Source organism: Capra hircus, chromosome 14 (assembly GCF_001704415.2).
Source record: "Capra hircus breed San Clemente chromosome 14, ASM170441v1, whole genome shotgun sequence".
Taxonomy (NCBI): Eukaryota; Metazoa; Chordata; class Mammalia; order Artiodactyla; family Bovidae; genus Capra; species Capra hircus.
The window spans coordinates 16,198,035-16,221,157 of record NC_030821.1 but is presented as its reverse complement, the minus strand read 5'-3'; the positions used below and the strand labels follow the sequence as shown (position 1 = coordinate 16,221,157).

Below are 23,123 nucleotides of genomic sequence, written 5' to 3'. Positions count from 1 at the left end.
ATAAACGGCACCGTGGGGGCACTCTTTTGGACCAAAGAAAATATAAGAAGATGCTTTTTGTCCTTTTCTCTTACTTAGTATTCCCGCTGTATTTTTTTCCACGATTCCTACATAACCACTGTTTGAATTTGGGCGTGTTATCTTTCATAGGCTACCTCTTTTTAAAAATGCATTTAATCATTGTGGTCCACTGTACGTCTGGAGTCACTGTGTTCACCATTCAATGAATTAACTCCTGTGCCAGGAGCACTCTGTGTAGGCCTGTGTCTGGGAGCATTCTCTGTATAGAAGCATAACCTGTGAAAGCCAGCATGGAAAAGGATTTATGAGCCTCAGCTCAATGATGCCTTTAGTCAAAAACGTACATAAAACTGTGAATGCTGAAGTTAGGGCTCCGTAGTAACTTTAGTTTAATATGCTTAGTAAAAATCTGTTCAGTTACCAGTATCATCTGTTTCAATGCTTTTTAAACTATTAATCTTAAGATGCTGTATTTTTAAATATTAATTTTTACTATAGAAATAAAAGGGTAATAGTTTTCCCTTCCTTGTACATGTTTAGAAGACAAGGTTGTTGTTATAGCAACAACTAGACAGGGCTGAGTTTGACAGATCTCTGATTGCAGATGTATATGGGAACAGTGCAGTTTGCTTATTTTTTTCTCATTTAAAAAATTTACTACTGTTCTTGACAACCTGAAAGGGTGGGATGGGAGTGGGGAGGGTGGCTCAAGAGGGAGTATGTGTATATCTAATTATGACTGATTCTTGTTGTACGGCAGAAACCAACACAACATTGTAAAGCAATCATCCTCCAATTAAATATAAATAAAATTAAAATTTACTGCTGTTCTTAGAAATCATGTTATTAGCTGTTGCTCAGAAACTGTCTTTTTGCTCAATACAGATCTCATTTTAATCATGTTTTGCAAGATAAATTAGTTATAAGTAGATGTATCTTAATAGAATGTTCTTTTTCATTACTTTCTTTGCTAGATAAATTTTTTAAAAATCTCATTCCCTTATCTTAGCTAAAATTTTGTAGCAAATTACATATTCTCTCAAAACTTATGGAAAATACATCAGGCACATAAATTCTTTCAGAAAGTAAAAGTAGTATATTTGTGTTTCATAAGACTCTGATAACTATTTTATGGCAATTGATATAATTTGATGTATATAGTATATTCCAAGTTTATTGTTACCAATCATGTCCTTTTTGCTTTTAGCAATGAAATTGTCTACTGCATAGTGTTCTTCTGTCTTCCTTCTGAAAGTGACATTATTTCTGAAACTGTGGCTTAGCAATGGGTAGGAAAATGATGCCTTTCTTACTCTAAGGAAGGAAATGGAGTATAGTATGCTAGAAAGGGCTCTGAAGTGGGACAAGGAAATATGGGTGCCGGTTCCAGCTGTGCTGTAATATAAATGTTTGTTAAATGAAAAGATCAATAAATAGGAGACCTTTGGACCTCAGTTTCCCAACTGTAAAGGTTAGAACCTAGAGTCGATTATCTCTGTATCTCCTGCTAGCTCTAAAATCTCCTTATTCCATGTAAGCAATGTCTCCCTTCCTGATGGAATCCTTCACTGTGAAATAGACTTCTCAAGGATTGTTATAATGGAATGCATTTAGTATGTGTTAGTGTAATGATCAGAGAAGGCAATCGCACCCCACTCCAGTACTCTTGCCTGGAAAATCCCATGGACGGGGAGCCCGGTAGGCTGCAGTCCATGGGGTCGATAGGAGTCAGACATGACTGAGCGACTTCACTTTCACTTTTCACTTTCATGCATTGGAGAAGGAAATGGCAACCCACTCCAGTGTTCTTGCCTGGAGAATCCCAGGGACGAGGGAGCCTGGTGGACTGCCGTCTCTGGGATCACACAGAGTTGGACACGACTGAAGCGACGCAGCAGCAGCAGCTGCAGCAGCAGTGTAATGATACTTTACCTATTTTTTTTATTGTTACCTATTGTTAATCCATCTCCCTCTGCTTGGAAGGGGTTTCCTGGTAGCTTAGCTGGTAAAGAATCTACCTGCAATGCAGGAGACCCTGGTTTGATTCCTTGGTGGAGAAGATCCCCTGGAGAAGGGCTGCTTGGAAAGATTCCTTCCATATACATAGGACGTTAGTAATGGGAGTTGGGAATAAGATCTTGATTTTTTTAATATACCTTTTCTAATGCTCTAAAGTGTGAAATTAGTTTCCTTGAATTATTTGGTCCAAATCTAAAATAGAAATTTTTCATACATTTTTATGCTAGTCCCAAACTCAGTTCTTATGGCAATAAGCTATGTATCTATACATTAATTTATCTGTAGAAAATATTGCTTTCATGTTCTAAAGCCACTGTTGTTGTTCAGTTGCTAAGTTGTATCCAACTCTTTGTGACCCCATGGACTACAGCACACCAGGCTTCCCTGTCCTTCACTATCTCCCGGAGTTTGCTCAAACTCATGTCCACTGAGTCAGTGATGCCATCCAACCACTTCATCCTGTTACCCACTTCTCCTCCTGCCCTCAATCTTTCCCAATTTCAGGGTCTTTTCCAGTGTGTCAGCTCTTTGCATCATATGGCCAAAGTAGTGGAGTTTCAGCTTCAGCATCAGGTCTTCCAATGAATGTTCAGGGTTTATTTCCTTTGGGATGGACTGGTTTGATCTCCTTGCTGTCCAAGGGACTCTCAAGAGTCTTCTCTAGCACCACGGTTCAAAAGCATCGATTCTTCAGCACTCAGCCTTCTCTATGGTCCAGCTCTCATATCCATACATGACTACTGGAAAAACCACAGCTTTGACTATACAGACCTTTGTTGGCAAAGTGATGTCTCTGGTTTTTAATATGCTATCTAGGTTTGTCATAACTTTTCTTCTGAAGAGTGGCCATGCCACACAGTCAAACTCATGCTTGGTGGGTGTTTCCCATGCTCTGTTTATTTTGTGTGAAACCTCTGTTTCTATAAATAACTTGCCCAGGAAAGCTCTGCAAGAACGTGTCTCCCTTGAATGAGAGAGAGCTGGGTTGAGAAAAAGATGGAGGAAGCATATGGAGATCCCAGCTTGTCTTGAGTGAAGGTTTCTGGTGTAGATTTGTGCTTTTATTTTAAATCAGTTGCCAGAATACCAGATATGTGTGTGTGTTAGTCGCTCAGTCATTTCCAACTCTTTGTGATCCCATGGACTGTGGCCTGCCAGGCTCCTTTGCCCATAGAATTCTCTAGGCAAGAATACTGGAGTGGGTTGCCAATCACTTCTCCAGAGGATCATCCTGACCCAGGGATTGAACCCAGATTTCCTGTATTGCAAGCAGATTCTTTACCATCTGAGCCACTAGGGAAACCCCAACACCAGATAGAGTTACATTCAAATGTAACTGATTTGGTGGATTATAATTCAGATTCATTAAAATTATATCTATGAAGAATTTTTAATGATATGGCAAATTGTTTTCAGTACAGTAACTAAAAAAAGAAATTTTGCATTATAATTTCATCTCAACAAAAAGGAAGTAAACACACAAGTATATTAACTGTGGGGGGTTTTTCTAGATGATTATATTATTTTGTAGTGATTTTTCTTTCTGTATTTTTGGTTTAAGAAAACAAAAAGTTCAGCCAATGGTTTTTTAAAAAATTTTAAATGCAAGTTATGTTGTGAAGTTTTGGTTTTTGTGTTTGTATTATTGCAAATTTGGATGTTCCCATTGTCTCATGATTCCAGAGGAAGAACAACTCAGATTCAGCTTACCCCACACATCTTAGTAGGTCATGGTTCGGTGTTAAGGTTGAGGGTTCATTAGCATCAGTAATGGGAAAGAGGGTCAACAAATGCAGGAGATCCCACCAACCCTTTTATTTATGTGCTGGGTACTAACTCCTTGGGCTTCCCTGGTGGCTCAGATGGTTAAGAATCCGTCTTTAATTCAGGAGCCCTGGGTTCAATCCCTGGGTCAGGAAGATCCCCTGGAGAAGGGAATGGCTACCCACTCCAATATTCATGCCTAGAGAACTCCATGGATGGAGGAGCCTGGTGGGCTACAGTCCATGGGATCCCAAAGAGTTGGACATGACTGAGCAACTAACACACACACACTAACTACATACAAGAGATCTTCAAAAAGTGAGACATATCTCAGGACTTCCAGGTCCTATCTCATAAGATATATCTCAGGTCCAGTAGTTGAGAATCTGCCTTCCAATGCAGGGGTTGTGAGTTCAGTCCCTGGTCAGGGAACTGAGATCGCACTCACTACAGGGCATGCCACAACTAAGACCCAACACAGCCGAATAAATAGTTTTTAAAAAGACATTTCTTAGAATCAGTCAGTTCTGTTCAGTTCAGTCGCTCAGTCGTGTCCGACTCTTTGCAACCCCATGAATCGCAGCACGCCACGCCTCCCTGTCCATCACCATCTCCCGGAGTTCATTCACACTCACGTCCATCGAGTCAGTGATGCCATCCAGCCATCTCATCCTCTGTCGTCCCCTTCTCCTCCTGCCCCCAATCCCTCCCAGCATCAGTCTTTTCCGATGAGTCAACTCTTCTCATGAGGTGGCCAAAGTACTGGAGTTTCAGCCTTAGCATCATTCCTTCCAAAGAAATCCCAGGGCTGATCTCCTTCAGAGTGGACTGGTTGGATCTCCTTGCAGTCCAAGGGACTCTCAAGAGTCTTCTCCAACACCACAATAAAAAAGCCTAAATATCTTTTGTGGAAAACAGGCCAAAAAAAAAAAAAAGTCTTATGTAATGAGAAAGCTGTATGAGGGGTAATGATGCATATGGGTGGAGTGGTCAACTCAGTCTGGGAGAATCCAGAGGTGATGCTTGAGTCTAGAGTTGGGTTAAAAGATGGAGACAGAGATGCACAGGGAACCACTTGTAGAAAAATCCTTTAGCATGAAACTCAGTGGTGCTTCTGGGGATTATGATTAATTTAGTGACAGTGGACACTGAATATAGAAGAGATGAAGAGCGAACACGGCAAGGAAATTGTCAGGAGTAAAACTGTGGCTGTTTTTGAATGTTATGCTTAGCAGTTTGGCCTTTGTCCTCTGTATGACAGGAAGCCATTAAGAGGTTTTAAGCTGTGGATTTTCATTTGATTTGCCTTTTAGAAAGATGCCTGTAGTCCTATGGGGAAGGGGTAGTGAAATGGGAGGCTCCAGAGGGGAGCTGTTACCACCGTCTAAGCCTGAGGTGAAGCTGGCTGGAACTGTGACAGAGGGAATGAAGAGGCAGGGCTGGACTTGAGAGACAGTGAAATCCCAACCTAACTGACCCAGTAGGCTGTTGGATGAGTCGTGTGAAGGAGAGGGGAGTCCGGGAGGAGTCCTCGGGTCCTGGTGCTCAATGGAGGTATCCTTGGAAGAGGGATTATGGGAGGAAGCGAGGGGAAGTACGTGTCAGTTTGAGATATGAAGTTAGGGGGGTTTTCTTTGTCCTTTCTTTTTTCCTTCCCTTCTGTCTCTTTCTGCCTTTCCATCCTTCCCTTCTGTCTCTACCTTCCTTACTCCCTCCCTACCTCTTTCTTTCATTCTTTTCTTTTCACTCAGGCATTTAGTCATTCAGTCAGCCTTTATTAAGCCCTCACTGTATACCATGCACCATCCCGGTCACTGCTGCAGGTTCATTATGAAGCAGGCCCATTTCCGTGAATCCTCAGCCATGAGGGGAACAGAGGCCGTTTCCACAGCCACAGTCGCCGGGTGTCTCTGACCAGGACACAGCTAGTGAGACCGGAGACTACTTGACTCCTTTCAAATGGTGTTGCATAACATGTGTTTTTATACTTGGAAACACCTCTAATGGCCATTTTCTTTCTAGGTAGTGCTATTATTTCTGTTATGTTTCTGAGAGAAAATTTGCGAGCCTCGGATTTACTAGGTAAGTTAATTATTTAATTCAGATAATTAAAGCTCTGTTTGATGAGGAAATAACTAATCCTATCCATTGAAAATGTGTGCTTTAAAAGCAAGGAACAAATTACTGAAATGGATATAGTGTCATCTAGAGGCGAACGCTATTCTGCCTTGGAGTTGCCATCTGCTCTTTGACATAAAATACGTGCATCTTCATTGAGGCTGCTGCCCAAGCTATTGACCACAGCAGATCATTATTACAGTATTATTACTATTGTGGATGTTATGAAAGTTTTATGAACGTAATAAAATCCAAGAAAACATCTGTGTTACCTAATAGAGTGTCCACTTCAAAGGACATATTTGATAGATTGTTGCATGAAGGGACTGCATGAAAATGAAAACCACATCCAAAAATTAGATGTACCAATTAACTACCTAATTTTTTGTTAGGCTTTTCCAAAAGTAACATAGAATATTGATCTTCAAATTTTTATTTACAGGGAATTCCCTGGCAATCCAGTGGTGAGGACTCCACGTACTCACTGCTAAGGATATGGGTTCAATTCCCGGTCAGGAAACTTAAGAGCTCATAAGCCGTGCAGTATAGCCAAAAAAAAATTTTTCTTTTTAATTTAGAAATACAGCTATTAATGAAAAATCACAGTAGCTTTACTGGCTGTAAAAAAATGTTTCTGCTGCACGGCAAAGCCATCACATATTGATTGTATCTTCTACCTCTTATTGGAAATACCACTAGTGAGAAGAATTATAAAAATTCATATTTTCTTCCTTGACAAAATCCTGTCTGAATTACTGCCGACATATGATAATGAGTATGAGATTTTAGGCACTTTAAATAAAGCCACGTCTACTCAGTTCCAAAGAGATCATATTAAAGAAAAAAGTGTTTGAGTTTAAATGTGACACCAGTGTTGGTATGTTGAACATTTGTTTCCCTGATCGTGTTTCCCTTGAGCCTAGTGTCTTGAAGGAGTTTTCACTTTTTCTTTTTCCTCCTTGATTTGATTCTGCTAGTAGAGTTTTTTAGTCAACACTGTCAAATTTTCATGGTTAAAATGTTTTTCCAAATGCATTCATATGTGAACTGTGGCTTTTCAAATACATTATTTTTCTATACTCTTTTTTTGTACTATGGTTATGGCCTCATTTGGGGATGTTGTATGGAATCAGAAATAAGAATGAGCAATGCCTGAGTTTTATAGATTAAAGCAATTAGGTCCTATGTTATGTTTCTCATTTATCAAAAGTCTTATGGAAACTTTTAAGTCATTTAATCTTATGTATGTCATCTTTTATAATTAATGGCTGATTAATGTTTAAATAAATGTAAGGTATTTAATGAAGTAATACAGATGGATATAGAGGAAGTCTTGCCAATTATTATGAACCCTTGTGATAAAACAATGATTAAGACAGAATCCCTGCCTTCAAGTAATATGGTCAATGATCAAATGTATACAAAAATACATTTTTAAAAGTAGAAAATAATATGTATTATAATGCCTGAACCATTAGTTTAGAACAGAGTTTCTCAACCTCAGCACTGCTAACATTTTAGGTTGGCTTATTCATCATAGGGGGATGTCCTGTGCCTTGTAGTGTGTTTAGCAGCATCCCTTTGGGCCTTTACCCATTAGCTGCCAGTAGCACACTCTGCCCCAGTTATGACCACCAAAAATAACTTCAAACATCGTCAAATCTCCCTTGGGGGGCGGAGGGCAGGCAAAATTGCCTCCGGTTGAGAACCACTGGTTTAGAATAAAGAGAGATTACTCTAGTTAGAAAGCTTAGAGAGGATTTTCTGTAGCACAGATACCATTTGAATTAGTTCTGACAGCTGAATAGGACAGGCATGGACCACCTCCAAGCATTTGGAGGGTGGCAAACAGAGGGAATAACCTGAGCGCTGTTGACAAACGTACGAAAAGATAAGACGAGTTTACTGTGCTACAAGCACTGCCAGTGAGGATTAGGAGAGAAATCAATGGAAGTCATAGCTATAGGAAGGGAAGAGATAGAAATAGCAATATGTGCCAGTGATTTGATTATATTCTTAGAAAACCCAAGGTCAACTGAACATTACTAAAAGCACTAAACTAGATCAACATCAAAGGATATAAAATAAACTCACTCTCAAGTGTTCAAAGCTGGATTCAACTTCTGCTATCAACTGTGTGGCCAACGTATTACTTAACTTCTCTAAGCCAGTGTGCTGACAAATATAGAAGACTATTTTAAGGGTCAAAGTGGATAATTGATACAAGCACTTTGAGACATGGAAAGCCCTGTTATTAATAATAAAATTATTATTTATATGATTAACTTCATTCCTAAGAGGTAATACTGAAAACGTAAGAAATAGGAAATACACTCGCATACACAGCTAACAAAACAAAAACCCCTCTATTGATTCTTTGATTCTTTGCTAATTTTTCTTACTTTAAAAATAGCCAAGATTTATTAAATATCTACTTCTCTCAGGTGCTATAAGTGTTTTGCATGAGCCATCTCATTTAAATGCAGGGACATTTATTTATAAATCTGCTTTGTTGTTGTTTAGTCGCTAAGTCGTGTCCAACTCTTTTGCAACTCCATGGACTGTAGCCCACTAGGCTCCTCTGTCCGTGGGATTTCCCAGGCGAGAATATTGGAGTGGGTTGCCATTTCCCACTCAAAGAGTTATGTGACTTTTACTAAATTACTTAATCCCTTTAAGCCCCAAATTTCCTCATCCTTAAAATGAAGATAGTATTACCTATATCATAGGATTAATCAAGTATATAAAACTTGTGCACGTAGGACTCTTGGAAGAGGGTCTGTCATGTAATACGTCCTCAATAATGGCTGCTATTATTATCATAGCTATTAATACCACCACCCACCACCTTGTGCTGTTTCTTCATGAGAGAAAACCTTGATTAGGATATTTTAGTGAACTTTAATAACATTAAAGTTAACATTTCCCACAACTCTGATTGAGTTTTTTTTGCCGTTTACCTGAATGCTTGGGAAAGATTGAGGGCAGGAGGAGAAGGGGACGACAGAGGATGAAATGGTTGGATGGCATCACCGACTCGATGGACATGGGTTTGGGTGGAGTCCTGGAGCTGGTGATGAACAGGGAGGCCTGGCGTGCTGCGGTTCATGGGGTCACAAAGAGTCAGACACGACTGAATGACTGAACTAAACTGAACTGAATGCTTTTTGAGCAGAAATTTATCTGTTATCATATTTGTATCAGACTGTAGTTAAAAGTGATCAATTCTTGATTAATGCCACAGGAATAAGAAAGGATATAGTCACCGATTCCGTACCCAGGCCTCCGACAGCAATACCATATGATTATCATGATCTGAGATGGAATAACCCTTTTCAGGCTTAGGGAAGGACTTTTCCCCAACCATCCTCAGAGTGTGTTAGGTCACATGTATTTTCTTGGGACCTATATTGTTGTTGCCTTGAGAGAACTTGGCTCTTTCTGTTAAAAGCTAAAAATGCATTGTTTTTTCTTTACAGGGACTAAAACCAAACAGGGAAAAGAGTAGTTAGTGGCGTTTTGTACAAGATTAACATATAAGCATGCTAAAAATTAAATTGTCAAAATGTGTAAAAGAAAATCACTTATTTTTCCCTGCTTCAAGCAAATGAAAGTTTGTTTTTCATGATGGAACAAATGAAGATTTTTTTGGACCATGTGGAAACAAGCTGAACTAATTTATTGCCAAATGTTGATCTGTGGCTATGAAGCTTTTCACCACTAACTTCAAAAAAATGACCTCACAAAAGCTATGTCTGAAAGAAATCGCCAACTATTATTAATTCAATGACAGGCTTTGGACTGTGCTCTGATTCTTAGAGGATTAATAACTTTAAATTATTGTAATGATTATTTTTCCTCTAAAATGCACCAAAATTCTCTCCCCTTCAATCAGCCAAAACTATAGTATTTCCCCCTCTCCTCCCTTAGTCATCAAAAATACTGAATCTAATAGTCTGTGAGATCCTAGTTGACTTAAGTCCAAATATTGTCATCATAAAAATAAAAATTACATCAGCACTCTCCAGAGACCAGTAACTTGATTATTTCAAGTCACCTATACATGGTTTCCCCATTGATAGGATGTCAAGAGATTAATAGTGAGACAAAGACCACTTCCTTCCTTCCTTCTCCCACAGCAGAGGTCAGCTTGGTTTGAAGCCAGGACCTAGAATAGTAATCTAGCCAAACAAAAATCATTTCTGGTTGAGAGGACAGATTGGCTATTTGGTTTTAAAACTGCCTCAAGAATGGGAGACTTTATGATGGTTGATTCAGAACTATTTAAATTCACTATATTATTTAGATAAATAAGCAGGGTGACAATATACACCCTACTTAGTTAAGTTATTGAAAGGACTGACGCTGAAGCTGAAGCTCCAATACTTTGGCCACTTGACGTGAAGAGCTGACTCATTGGAAAAGACCCTGACGCTGAGAGAGATTGAAGGCAAAAGGAGAAGGGGATGACAGAGGATGAGATGGTTAGATAGCATCACTGACTCAATGGACATGAGTTTGAGCAAACTCCAAGAAATTGTGAAGGACAGGGAAGCCTGGCATGCTGTAGTCCACGGGGGTCACAAAGACTCAGACATGGCTGAGTGACTGAACAACAATACTTTTGAGACTTGCCAATCCAGGGTGACTTGGCTGACTTAAGCCTGAGGAATCTGGAGACACTATACTGAGGAGAAGGCACCCTTTGGTGTGAAGGAATCCAGTTTATGCTGCTGTGTTTAGTGGTATACCACCTCTGAAGCAATAGCTGGACCACCATTGATCAGGCGGCATATCGCAAGCTCTAAGAAAACCAGACAGCAATGTAGGGTAAGGTCAGGTTAGCTGAATTTTTCAACTCTTGAGGCTATCAGAAGTCAGATCAAGCCAGATTCCAGAAGCTAGCTAAACAGCAGTTAACACTAGCTGGCACTGAGCTGGAAAGTGGGGACAAAATTAAAAGCGATTTCAGGTTTTACTTAAGGAAGAGGGTGGGCTGGGAAACTGGATGTCTTTTGAGGAAGAACTGTGCAAATGGATTCTAGAAGCTAAGGCTTGCACAGGTGAGGAACTCAGCAGGCCATAGATGCTGGTGAACAGATGCATCAGAAGGAGCTTGACTATAGGCTGTTTTCCCTTCCTCCATCTTTATATGTCAGCCTCCATCCACAAGCATCTATAGGAGACTTTTGCAACAGAGCTTCAGTAGCCTCTTGAAACAGAGGCTGTATTCTCACAGCTGGATCCAGTTAAATGTCAAGCATTTCTCAGAGTATAAAATATTCCTCCAAACACTACTTCAGGATGATATAAATGGTCAAATATGTTTAGAAAATATTATAACCATATCCTCCCCAAGGAGATTGACAATGAACGCTAACACATACAGGCTCTCAGGGGTCTTCCAGTAAAATAGCGATTTAAATTTGTTTAACTCACCTCTTTCCAAATAGATTTGAGTTGAAACTTTTTTTGGTGGTGTGTCCCTCTTATGAAACTGGGTTCTAGGGAACACCAGTTTGGAGATGCTCTTCTCAAGGAACTTCAGGGCCAGTCGGGGCCTTCAGGAACCACTGCCAGAAGGAGTCCATTCCTTCTGTCCCCTGTGGAGACGCTTTATCCAGCCTCACGTTGTGTTCAGTACAGTTCCTGGGGTGCCACTCATTGAGACTACAAGGTGAATGACAGACTTGTGTAGTCCATTTATCAGCCCCGGTCCATTATGCATACAAGAGGCAGAAGAGTGTAATCATTAAGAACAGCTTACCTAGGGACTCCCTGGTGGTCCAGTGGCTAAGACTCCACGCTCCCAATGCAGGGGGGCCCGGGTTTGATCCCTGGTCAGGGAGCTAGATCCCACATGCCACAGTTAAGACCCAGCACAGCCAAGTAGATAAATAAATATATATATATAAAGAGTAGGTTACCTAGGTTCCAATTCAAGCTCTTCACTTAGCCCAGCCAAGATAATTATTCCCTCTGTGACTCAATTTTCTCATATGTCAAATATGGCTAGTAATAGTTTAATAGTATCCAATGTTATATATTATACAATATACATATACTATATGTTAGTATAGTAACATGCAGTATAGTTTTGCAGGCTTTTTGTAAGAAATATTAGTTATGTTTGTATGAAGCATTTAGATTATGCTAAGTATTAGCTATTACTATTATAGTTCTTATTATCATCACATTTGTATGTGGTAGTGATCATAATGTGACTCTCATGTCAGCCACAATTGTCTATGAAATCTATAGCTTTGGGCACACTGCTTAAAAAGAATGATTACTTCCCTTGGCATATGCTCTCCCAGTACACCTAGTCCGTTTACTCCAAAGAGCAGGGATGAGCCTGTTTCCCTGTTTTGTACATATGACAAGTTTATAGGAAGAGATTTTATTAATACTTGTATCAAGCTGAATCTGAAACGCCCACCAGATCATTGTAGATTTTTATGTAACTTCAGTTGTATTTGATGAGGAAATGTATTTGGTGCAGGTCTGGGCATAAGGGTGGCAGATGAGCCCACACCCCTGTATCATGGGTTGTATCCAGTGTCCCGTGGTTGACGACCACCTGCAGCTTACTCTCTGCTGCCTGACTGCTCCACCTTTGGACCTCGTCAATATTCAGCTCTCAGTGCTTTGTGTACTGAACAGACGGCTAGGGCTTCCCTGGTGGCTCAGACGGTAAAGCATCTACCTGCAATGTGGGAGACCTGAGTTCAATCCCTGGGTTGGGAAGATCCCCTGGAGAAGGAAATGACAACCCACTCCAGTACTCTTGCCTGGAAAATCCCATGGACGGAGGAGCCTGGTAGGCTACAGTCCAAAGGGACACAAAGAGTCGGACGCGACTGAGCAACTTCACTCCCTGAGGTCAGCAGTGAGTAGCAAACAGTGCTGCTGGTGTTTCTTCCTCTCTGTGTTCTGTCAGTTACATCATTTCTCTTCTGCTCTGTTTTTTAAGACTAGTGGAGAGAAGTCTTCACTAGATAATCAGAAAGTGCTGAGTCCTTCCTGCCCTGTCCTTTAATTTTCAAATTGAGTTGTTATCCCTGTACAGACAGCCCCAGGGACAGTCCCTAGTCATCTCTAGACCAATATTAGAGATACAAGTTTGGATTAATTTTGAAGTTTGACTCAGATGGCCTTTGACCCTTGGCAGTCAGCATTCTAAGTTGCATTTGTCCCAGGGCCCTTTGTCACAGGCTTCCAGATAAGCTTTCAAACATATTCTGCTCCCCAGGATGGCCTCTTGCAGAGCCAAATTCCTGGAGTCTAGCAAGTATGATAAGTTAATTTGTGCCTAGAAATGAGGAGACTCTGTCACAGAGGGATAAACAACTCACCTGGCCTGTGCAGCTAGCAGTAGCAGTGAGATTTTAACTCTAGGGAGCCAGTCTCAGTTCAGATTAGACTTCACTGTCCAAGTCTGGACTTGAAATTTAACCACGTCCCTGGGCCAAGGGCATGTCAAGTGCTGCTTTCCTTCTTTTAGTATCTTACACTTCCAGAGCACTCCTCTGGGCAAATGGGCCAACAGAAGGTAAACTAGCAAGTTTGCTAAGTCAGAAATTTGTACCTTTCCAAAGATTGGTGGCTTTACTGAAATAAAAATAGCAGAAACTGTGATGTTTCATATTAGCTTCCCAGGTGGCTCAGTGGTAAAGAATCTGCCTACCAAGCTGGAGATCCCTGGGTTCGATCAGGTTCGATTCCTGGGTTGGGAAGATCCCCTGGAGAAGGAAATGGCAACCCACTCCAGTATTCTTGCCTGGGAAATCCCATGGACAGAGGAGCCTAGTGGGCTACAGTCTATGGGGGTCACAAAGAGTCAGACACGATTTAGCGACTAAACAGCAACAATAACGTGATGTTTCATGCCACTTTTAGGAAAAGGTGGAATATAAAAATATTTTGCAGAAATTTATTGAACCAACTGCTAGTGGCTGTCTGCAGCACTTTTAAACACTTATGAAAAATGTACACATGACTCATGGAGACAGTAAATCACATACAATGACACCAAAGAAACAAGAAAATAAGAGCAGTTATCCAGAACTGCCTTCATAAATGTAGGACGTTGCTGAAATTAAAATCATTAGCAAGAAAGAGTGTGTGACCTCCTGAGCTGCCATAGAGTTGCTCACTAGACTTGCAGTGATGTGATGTTCACGTGAGATAAGACGTGTGAAAAATTACTTTAAAGGGTACTCACAAAACCATCAGTCGTTGTATCTGTTTTTAACAAGCTTTGGAAGGCAGTGAAGATCTGCACTGGTGGAAATGGGCACAGGCCGCACATAGAGAGCAGAGGTGGAACAGGGAGGGGTGTGTCAGGATGTGAAACAGGGACCGTGTTGGAAATAATGCCGCCTCCATAAATGGAACACTCTGCAGACTCTGAAAGAATGAGGCTGCCCGACATACAACGTGAAACGTTTTCCGAGATGTTCTTGGAGTAGAAAAAGATGTTCTGTTAAGTAGGAAAAAAGCAAGATACAGAAAAGTGTGTATAATATGCTAACATCATTCTGTGTAAAAAAAATCAAAATGCATGCACTCTCACCCACGCCTGCCTAAAGCATCTCTGGAAAGAAAATCTCAAGCACCAGCAGCAGTTGCTCACTCTGAGGAGGGGACCTCGTGGGCCACAAGGATGTGAGAAAGAGTTTCCTTTCATTGATCCCTCTTGTATGGCTTTTGAGTTTTTTACTGTACGCATGTGTTATCCATTCAAAACTAAATTTTCAACGTTTTCCCTGCTGGCTCAGCGGTGAAGAATCCACCTGCCAATGCAGGAGACACGGGTTTGATCCCTAATCTGGGAAGCTCGCACATGCCATGCCACAACTATTGAGCCCGTGCCCTAGAGCCTGGGAGCCACAACTACTGAGCCACTGGCCACGACTATTGAAGCCCACGTGCCCTAGGGCCCCTCCTCTTGCAGCAAGAGAAGTCGCCGCAACGAGGAACCCATGCACTGCCGCTAAAGAGTAGCCCTCGCTTGCCTCGACAGAAGAAAAGCTCACGCAGCTATGAAGACCCAGCGCAGCCAGAGACAGATAAATAAAAACCAAATTCCTGAAAAACGAAGTTTGACACTAGACACAGTTAGATGAGATAAATAACTGGCAGAGGAACTCAATATAAACAAGAAATTTAGATTTCACAAGAATAGGTTGGAAGACTCTGAGATTGTGAAACTGTATTCAATGCATTTATTCTGCTTTACTAAGTTTAGAAAGCTGGGTTTTTAAAATATTGCTTCTTCCGAGGAATGCAATATTGAACAATTATCTTATAAGATCTTTGGTTTCTTTTTTTTTATTATTATTTTGGTCAAAGAAAGGACAGACCTGACCAATAATTTTGCCCAAGTTCTTATATATGGTTTTTATTGTTTCCTTTTATTACAATGCTTAATAAAGTATATTGTTTTCTTTTTAAAAATTCTCATTAGAAAATAGCTTTTAAAATTGTGTGTATAATTTCTGCCTTCGCAAAGTAGTACTGAATAAATTGTTACATTAGAGTAAGCTTATTTTATAGCTTGTACTATACCATGAATAGCTATTGTCTAGCTTATATAAAAAATCAAATGGATTCTCAGAAACTAGAGTTCAAAACTCTAAATCATTAGGTTGAGAACAATAGGAAATTGATGTCTTCAAATTATGAGGTTGTATAGACAAACCAAATTGTTTCAGGTTGGAGTGTATGCTGGTTGTAAATCATATACACAACAATGCTGACCTCAGTGGTGAAACAGGTTGAATTATGTTTTCAAGTTGTGCTACCCAAAAAATGCTACATAAATCAGTTTTTCTCAGGCTGCTAATTATTAATAAATAAGCAGTTTCCAGTGTTATTTGGAAAGCCAAATCCGCTTCTCTGTGGCCACTTCTCCCCCACATTTTCCATTCCTCCGTTATTGTAAGTAATGTTAAAGTGATGACAGTAACACATTCCTACATAGGTTTATAATGTGATATTTTACCAAGCTATCCCTGGAATTCTAGATTTTAAATCAGATCAAGTCAATCTGACTCAGAGTCAGCATTCACTTTTTTATTTCTCCTAAAAGGACTCCAAAAAATGACAGTGATTATGGTATTCATTTACAAGAGTTTCAAAGTGTAAAATAGCCAAGTATGTGTGTGTAAAGGATCCAAGGTGAGTAAGTGCAGAGGGGGCCATCAGGTGATGGATTTCCCCACTCTGTGGGCCCTGCCATCTAGATCTAGGTGGCTCTAGAGTCGCCATGCACTTCCTGGTCCACATGGAAACAAGCAGCCAGGTTAGATGTGTTTCCATGTCTCCATGTGCACGTGTTCTGATCGTCCCCATCTCGGAGGAAAGCTTCGCTGTAGAGGTCAGAATTCATCTTGAATGACAGAGAAAAATCGGAAGTTATGTGCTACCCCATCCATCCCATGGCCCTTATCTTATCCCCTTCTAAAGGTAATGCTGTTGGGTAAATGCGCAATGTTCTTGGGATGGTTTGATAGATTGTATTTTCATAGGCATCCGTTGGAGAAGGGAAAGGCTCCTCACTCCAGTATTCCGGCCTGGAGAATTCCATGGACTATAGCCCATGAGGTCGCAAAGAGTCGGACACAACTGAGCGACGTTCACTTTCACGACTTTTACAAGTAATGCTCAGCGTATAGGAAATGTTTACGTAAACAAAAAGGCTTGAATGGCCCTTTTCAACATGGTTTGTCTTTTCAATTTAAAAGGTATGACGTTGGCATTGGCGGGAACTTACCTATTGGTGAACTTTGCTCCAAATATAACTCAGGCTATCTCCGCAAGAACAGTACAGTATTACTTTGTTGGCTGGCAGTTCATGATCTACATGGTAAGAACTCTAAAAATTTTACTATCCCAGAAGCAATATTGTCTAGACCACTGGTACATGGAGACGTTGGAGAGCTAGGATAATCTTTTCTTCTCAGTGTTAATAATTCATTGAAATGTAAATATATTTGACCAATATTTGAAACACTAAATCAACAATAGAAGTAGTATCCCTGTTCCCTGGGTATTCCGTCCTTGGGGATGACTTATCACTGGAACAGTTTCCACAATTTAATGGAATTTAATCCAGCAAAGCCCAGAGTCACGTATTTTAGGACAACTCAAAAACAAAAAAACAAAAAACAAAAAAAACCCCTCTCTTCCCAAGTCAAAGGAAAGTACCTGAAGACATATTTTACTTCACTGAATTTTATTTAAGGTAGGTATTCTCCTCAAAAAAGCACTTATAGAGACCCATGCAATAGCCTGTCTGAAGAGAAAGAGGACAATACTGAGAGATGGGGAAAAGAAAAAACAGAATGAGCTGGTGTAGAAATTGGAAGCCACTAATTGTGATTTTTTTTAATTTGATGCAATGACTATGTCTGGTGGGTATTAAGAGAGAATGTGATTGAAATAGTTGGCATATAACTTGTTATGGAAGTCAGTTTAGATTGGAAAATAAGCATATTCTAGGAAAGGCAGGCAGGAAGAAGAAAAATGGGGTTGTTTAGATCAGCATTTAACCAAGAACTGAATTGGTAAAATAGTTGTGAAATAATAAAAAGAATCAAGGCACACAGAGTCATACATTTTTAGGGTTAGAAGTGACCTCAAAAAGCTATCGGGCCCAGTGTACTGCCTTTAAAACAGTTTCAGTTCAGTTCAGTCGCTCAGTCATGTCCGACTCTTTGCAACCCCATGGACTGCAGCACGCCAGGCCTCCCTGTCCATCATCAACTACCAGATGATTACTTTACTCAAACTCATGTCCATTGAGTCGGTGATGCCATCTGACCATCTCATCCTCTGTCGTCTGCTTCCCCTCCTGCCTTCAATCTTTCCCAGAATCAGGATCTTTTCAAATGAGTCAGCTCTTCACATCAGGTGGCAAAAGTATTGAAGTTTCAGCTTCAGCATTAGTCCTGATGAACACTCAGGACTGATCTCCTTTAGGATGGCCTGGTTGGATCTCCTTGCAGTCCAAGGGCCTCCCAAGAGTCTTCTCCAACACCACAGTTCAAAAGCATCAATTCTTTGGTGCTCAGCTTTCTTTATAGGCCAACTCTCACATCCATACATGACTACTGAAAAAACTATACCCTTGACTAGATGGACCTTTGTTGACAAAGTAATGTCTCTGCTTTTTAGTATGCTGTCTAGGTTGGTCATAACTTTCCTTCCAAAGAGTAAGTGTCTTTTAATTTCATGGCTGCAATCACCATCTGCAGTGACTTTGGAGCCCAGAAAAATAAAGTCAGCCACTGTTTCCACTGTTTCCCCATCTATTTGCCATGAAGTGATGGGACCAGATGCCATGATCTTAGTTTTCTGAATGTTGAGTTTTAAGCTAACATTTTCACTCTCCTCTTTCACTTTCATCAAGAGGCTTTTTAGTTCCTCTTCACTTTCTGCCATAAGGGTGGTGTCATCTGCATATCTGAGGTTATTGATATTTCTCCCGGCAATCTTGATTCCAGCTTGTGCTTCTTTCAGCCCAGCGTTTCTCATGATGTACTCTGCATGTAAGTTAAATAAGCAGGGTGACAATATACAGCATTTACGTACTCTTTTTCCTATTTGGAACCAGTCTGTTTTTCCATGTCCAGTTCTAACTGTTGCTTCCTGACCTGCATACAGATTTCTCAGGAGGCAGGTTAGGTGGTCTGGTAGTCCCATCTCTTTCAGAATTTTCCACAGTTTATTGTGATCCACACAGTCAAAGGCTTTGGCATAGTCAATAAAGCAGAAATAGATGTTTTTCTGGAACTCTCTTGCTTTTTCGATGATCCGGCAGATGTTGGCAACTTGATCTCTGGTTCCTCTGCCTTTTCTAAAACCAGCTTGAACATCTGGAAGTTCATGATTCATGTATTGCTGCAGCCTGGCTTGGAGAATTTTGAGCATTACTTTACTAGCATGTGAGATGAGTGCAACTGTGCGGTAATTTGAGCATTCTTTGGCTTTGGCTTTGTAAAATAGTTTACTCCTGCTTTATACCTATTATTTATACCTGGCGTTTGCAGGGACATGGCAAACTCTGCTCTCAGTGTGATGTGATTCAGGATCTTACCGCAGGAACCATACAGTATTACACTATTGTGTGGTCATTTCTAGCCAGGTGACCAGAAGCCTGTATATCTTACCATCTCTGATACATAGTTCTGACCACTGGGACACAAGTGTTTACAGGGCTTTTCTGTTTACATCTCCCACTCCTAAGATCTGTTAAAAAAAATAAATTCCTCATACACTACACACCCTTGAATAAACTCACCGATTTCGCCTCTAAACACCACCGAAAACGTATTCCCCTCCACTCCCTCAGCTCCCAGTCTCTCCTCACTCATCATAAGATAGTAGACCCCTCCCCAAGAATTGCCGGATGGAGGTGCTGCGTTGGTCCTGATCCTCCTCGCCCCTTGTGCGCCGTTTTCTGACAGCCCACTCTCTTCTCTTGGCAGCGCTCTCGTCCCAGGCTTCTTCAGCTTGTTTTCCCTGTTCCTCTTCCTCCAGTCTGATCCGTCCATCCCAGGCTCTTGGTGGGCACCTCCTTCCCTTCTGCATCCACTCTTATCTTTCCATGCTGCACAACTCTCCCAAGGTTTTCTGGAGTGATCTCATTGCCTACTCCACCACCATCATTCTTTAGAAAGACTTTCAAATCCAGACTTGCATCTCCTTCCCAGATCTCTCCTAACCCCAAAGCTGTGCTTTCATCTGTCTACTTATTCCCACCGACTCAATGAGTTTGAGAAAACTCCAGGAGGAAGTGAAGGACAGGGAAGCCTGGCATGCTATACTCCAAGGGGTCTCAAAGAGTCAGACATAACTGAGGGGCTGAACAACAATAGCAATGTATTCCATATTCCTGCTTGGATATCCCATAGAGTCTGCAGGACTAACATCTCAAAAACTGAACTCAATATCTTCTCCCCTAAACTCCCTCCTCGCTTAATTTGGAAGGTTCCTCTTACCCTCATCCTCCAACAGAGTTTAGGAGTGGGCTTTCCAATTCAGAGTAGGCTTCCTCAGGTCTGTCGTACTTTGTCCCCCTCTTCCCTCTTTTATCTTCCTACTTGTCCACTGTACCAGTCTTTTAACTATTAAAGCTTTCATCAATCAAATGTAAGCACTAGAAGGACTCTTTGAGCATTTCGTGATAGTCTAGACTTGAAGTCCTACCAACACATTATTATTCTTTGCCTACAGGCAAAACGAATTCTTCATCCGGTAAGAAAAGGGTCACAGAGTCTGTAACCAGAAAATTAAAAGCCTGCACTGAATCCTTTGGAGATTAAAGATGCATCAAGACTTATTTCCTGGAATAAACAGCATTGTTTGATGATGATGTATTTTATATTGTTTTAATACCAGAGAAAACATTTTAAAAGAACAAAACTACTTTTTAAGCCTTATAATCCCACAAAAATGTACACTGAAATAATTGCATTTTTCTATTTTCCAAAGGTAAATCTTAAGTTAATCTATTCACAAGTTCATCCGACTAATTTAGTCACCTAGAATATAGAGGAGAATTCCTGAAGTGGGAATTTTACAGTCCTGGGAAGACTCGTATTCCTGTAAAACAGTGAAAGTATATTTGAAAATAAGTGTCACCAAAAATGCAAATAATTCCAGATGTTTATATGACAGCATAAAATGAGCCTTTAATAGAGTCACATTTGAATAACACTATTGGCATTAGACTCTTAGGGGAACAGATCTATATTATCTTAGTTTATCTCAGTTTGGAATTTAATCCGTTATATGTTACATCTCTAAAGACTCAGAAGTTATCAATTATATACTAAGATCTTGACTTGAAGTTTGGTTTTAAGTCTGTTAACATGTGCATAATTAATATTTAATCCTTCATCGTGCCAGGTTCTGTACTTTTTCTGCAAACCGTGATTGCAGAGATCATAATTATAGTAATTAAGGCAATTCTTTGAAGAATCGTTCATCTAACTGTTTTTATATTACATATGATTTATACAGTATTTGTATTATATCTTGTATTTATATATTACACCAAGTATAAATATAACACCTGAACTGCCTTTTGAAACTGATCAAATAAACAGTAAAATAAATAAAAATATTTTAAAATCTAAATAAATTTTACATATCTCAAAAGGGGATTGTAAAGTCATATTATAGACTAGCTAAGAGCATCTCGTTTTATCATGTGTTTAGCCGTCTCAGCTGTCTCAGGTCAATATCCATCTTCCCTTTAAGGATTACATGAAGTGGAAGCCTCAGAAACAAGGCCCAAGCTCTGAGCTGGGACTCTTTGGGGAAAGAAGAGGATTTGAGAAGCCTGGTGTCTACTAGTCGGAGAGGAATGAAGTGTCCTGTGCTCATCCACTAAAACATACTTTCCCACCTGGTGCTTACCAAAAAGCAAAACACAATCAGGTTTTTCAAGGTCAAACTAGCTTGGAGAGATGCTGTGAAACACACATGGCCCCCTGAGAAATTCATCATTTCCGTTAGCATGTTAAAAACTAGAAGTCCTTTAGGGAAGAGTTAGGCTTAACCTTGTTAATCCTGCCCTGCCCAGGCTTTTGTGACCATGAGGCCCTTTTCTTGAAGGGCCTTTTGTGGAATAGCAGCTGTGAACACCTCGGCAGAACCCACACGAGGGGCTGTGGCTCTGAGTCTCAGTTACTCTGTGTTCTTTGGCAGGCTTGATTGTGGCTGCATTTGGTTTTTTTTTTTTTTTTTGCATACCCAGATTTCCCCACAGACCATTCTCCTTCACAAAATAATCTGCATGGTGCTCATTTTCTCTCCACCAGAAAAAAAAATTAAATAAGCAGAAGCAGGGGCCTAGCCTGTCGTTTGGTGTGATTTTCTACCCCAAAGCCCATTATTAAGTCAGCCTTTCTGGCAAAAGCTGCCTCAACACCCACCAGCAGGTGTTAAAACCTGAAAGGCGAAAACTATGCTTGTGTAAGCCCTCTATGTCTGGTGCGTGAGGTTCATCTGCTCGGTTGTCTGAATGTAAGTAGTACTCACAGGTCTACACTCGGACCCACTTCTACAGCTCAGGTCACCAACCTCACTGAGCAGATTGAGCCCCGTGCCCACTCCGACCATGTTGCGTCCTTCACCTGGGCAGCAAGCAGTCCTAGACACTGGCAGATGGGGAAGCCCAAGTAGCGAGGTTCAGTAACTTATCTGAGGTCACATAGAAACTAAGTGAAAGAGGCAGAATTCAAAACCAGGTGGACCACTTCTGGGGTACACGCTCCAATTCATTTCCCCACCCACCTCTCCATGCAGAATTGATACAGGCTGACCTCCAAGCATCAGATCTTTGTCCAGACTTGGCTTTAGAGAGAATCTTTGCAGAGCCCATTGCTTTTGGACAAGGACACTATATCAAAAGCTATGCTTTCAGAGAGAACTTGACAAGAGAAGAGGAGATGAGTGCAGGCTCGGAATTTGGTACCGGGAGTGGGGTTTCCAGTGGTGAAATTTTGTGTCTCTCTCTTGTCACGTCATCCCACGGACTGCCAGTGCTCTTTTTGCCACTTAAAACGAAGTGATTGTTATTGTTGTTGTTGAGTCGTTAAGTTGTGTCTGACTCTTTGTGACCCCATGGATTGCAGGACACCAGAGTCCTCTGTCTTTCACTATCCTCCCAGAGTTTGCTCAAATTCATGTCCGTTGAGTTGGTGATGTTGGCTAACCACCTCATCCTCTGCCGAAAACAGGGTGAGGAGTGCCTTTAAATTCATAGAGAATGAATCCAGAAAACCCAGAATCAATTCAGAAAACTCATCCTGAAGATTTTTTTCCTCTGGAAAGACTTCAAGTACCCAAATCTGAATTTGTTTCCTATTTTTCCTATAACCAACTGTCACACACTTAGTGGCTTAAAACAATGCGATTTTATTTTCTCAACAGTTTTGAAAGTCAGAGATTCAACATGGGTCTCATGGACTAAAATCAAGATATTGGCAGAGCTGTATTCCTTGCTAGTGCCCCTGGGGAAGAATCTGTTTCCTTGCCTTTTCCAACTTCTAGAGGCAGCCAGCATTCCTTGACTTGAGTCTTTCTCATGTTACATCTCTCTCTGACCACAGCTGGGAAGGTTCTCTGCTTTTAAGGACCCTTGTGACTACACTGGGCCCACTTGGACAATCCAGGATAATCTCTGC

At 40.7% G+C, this 23,123-nt stretch overlaps 1 protein-coding gene across 3 annotated transcripts in view; it reads left to right on the top strand.

Annotated features, from left to right (window-relative positions):
- NIPAL2 (NIPA like domain containing 2) overlaps window positions 1-23,123 on the top strand; it is an 83,063-nt gene that overhangs the window by 35,036 nt on the left and 24,904 nt on the right. For 2 of the 3 annotated variants that reach the window (XM_018058278.1, XM_018058276.1), the window contains exons 4-5: window positions 5,827-5,886; window positions 16,671-16,792. In XM_018058278.1, the coding sequence (XP_017913767.1) occupies window positions 5,827-5,886; window positions 16,671-16,792 (182 nt within the window). The remainder of the gene's footprint in view (window positions 1-5,826; window positions 5,887-16,670; window positions 16,793-23,123) is intronic. The other variant, XM_018058279.1, reaches the window with a different exon arrangement.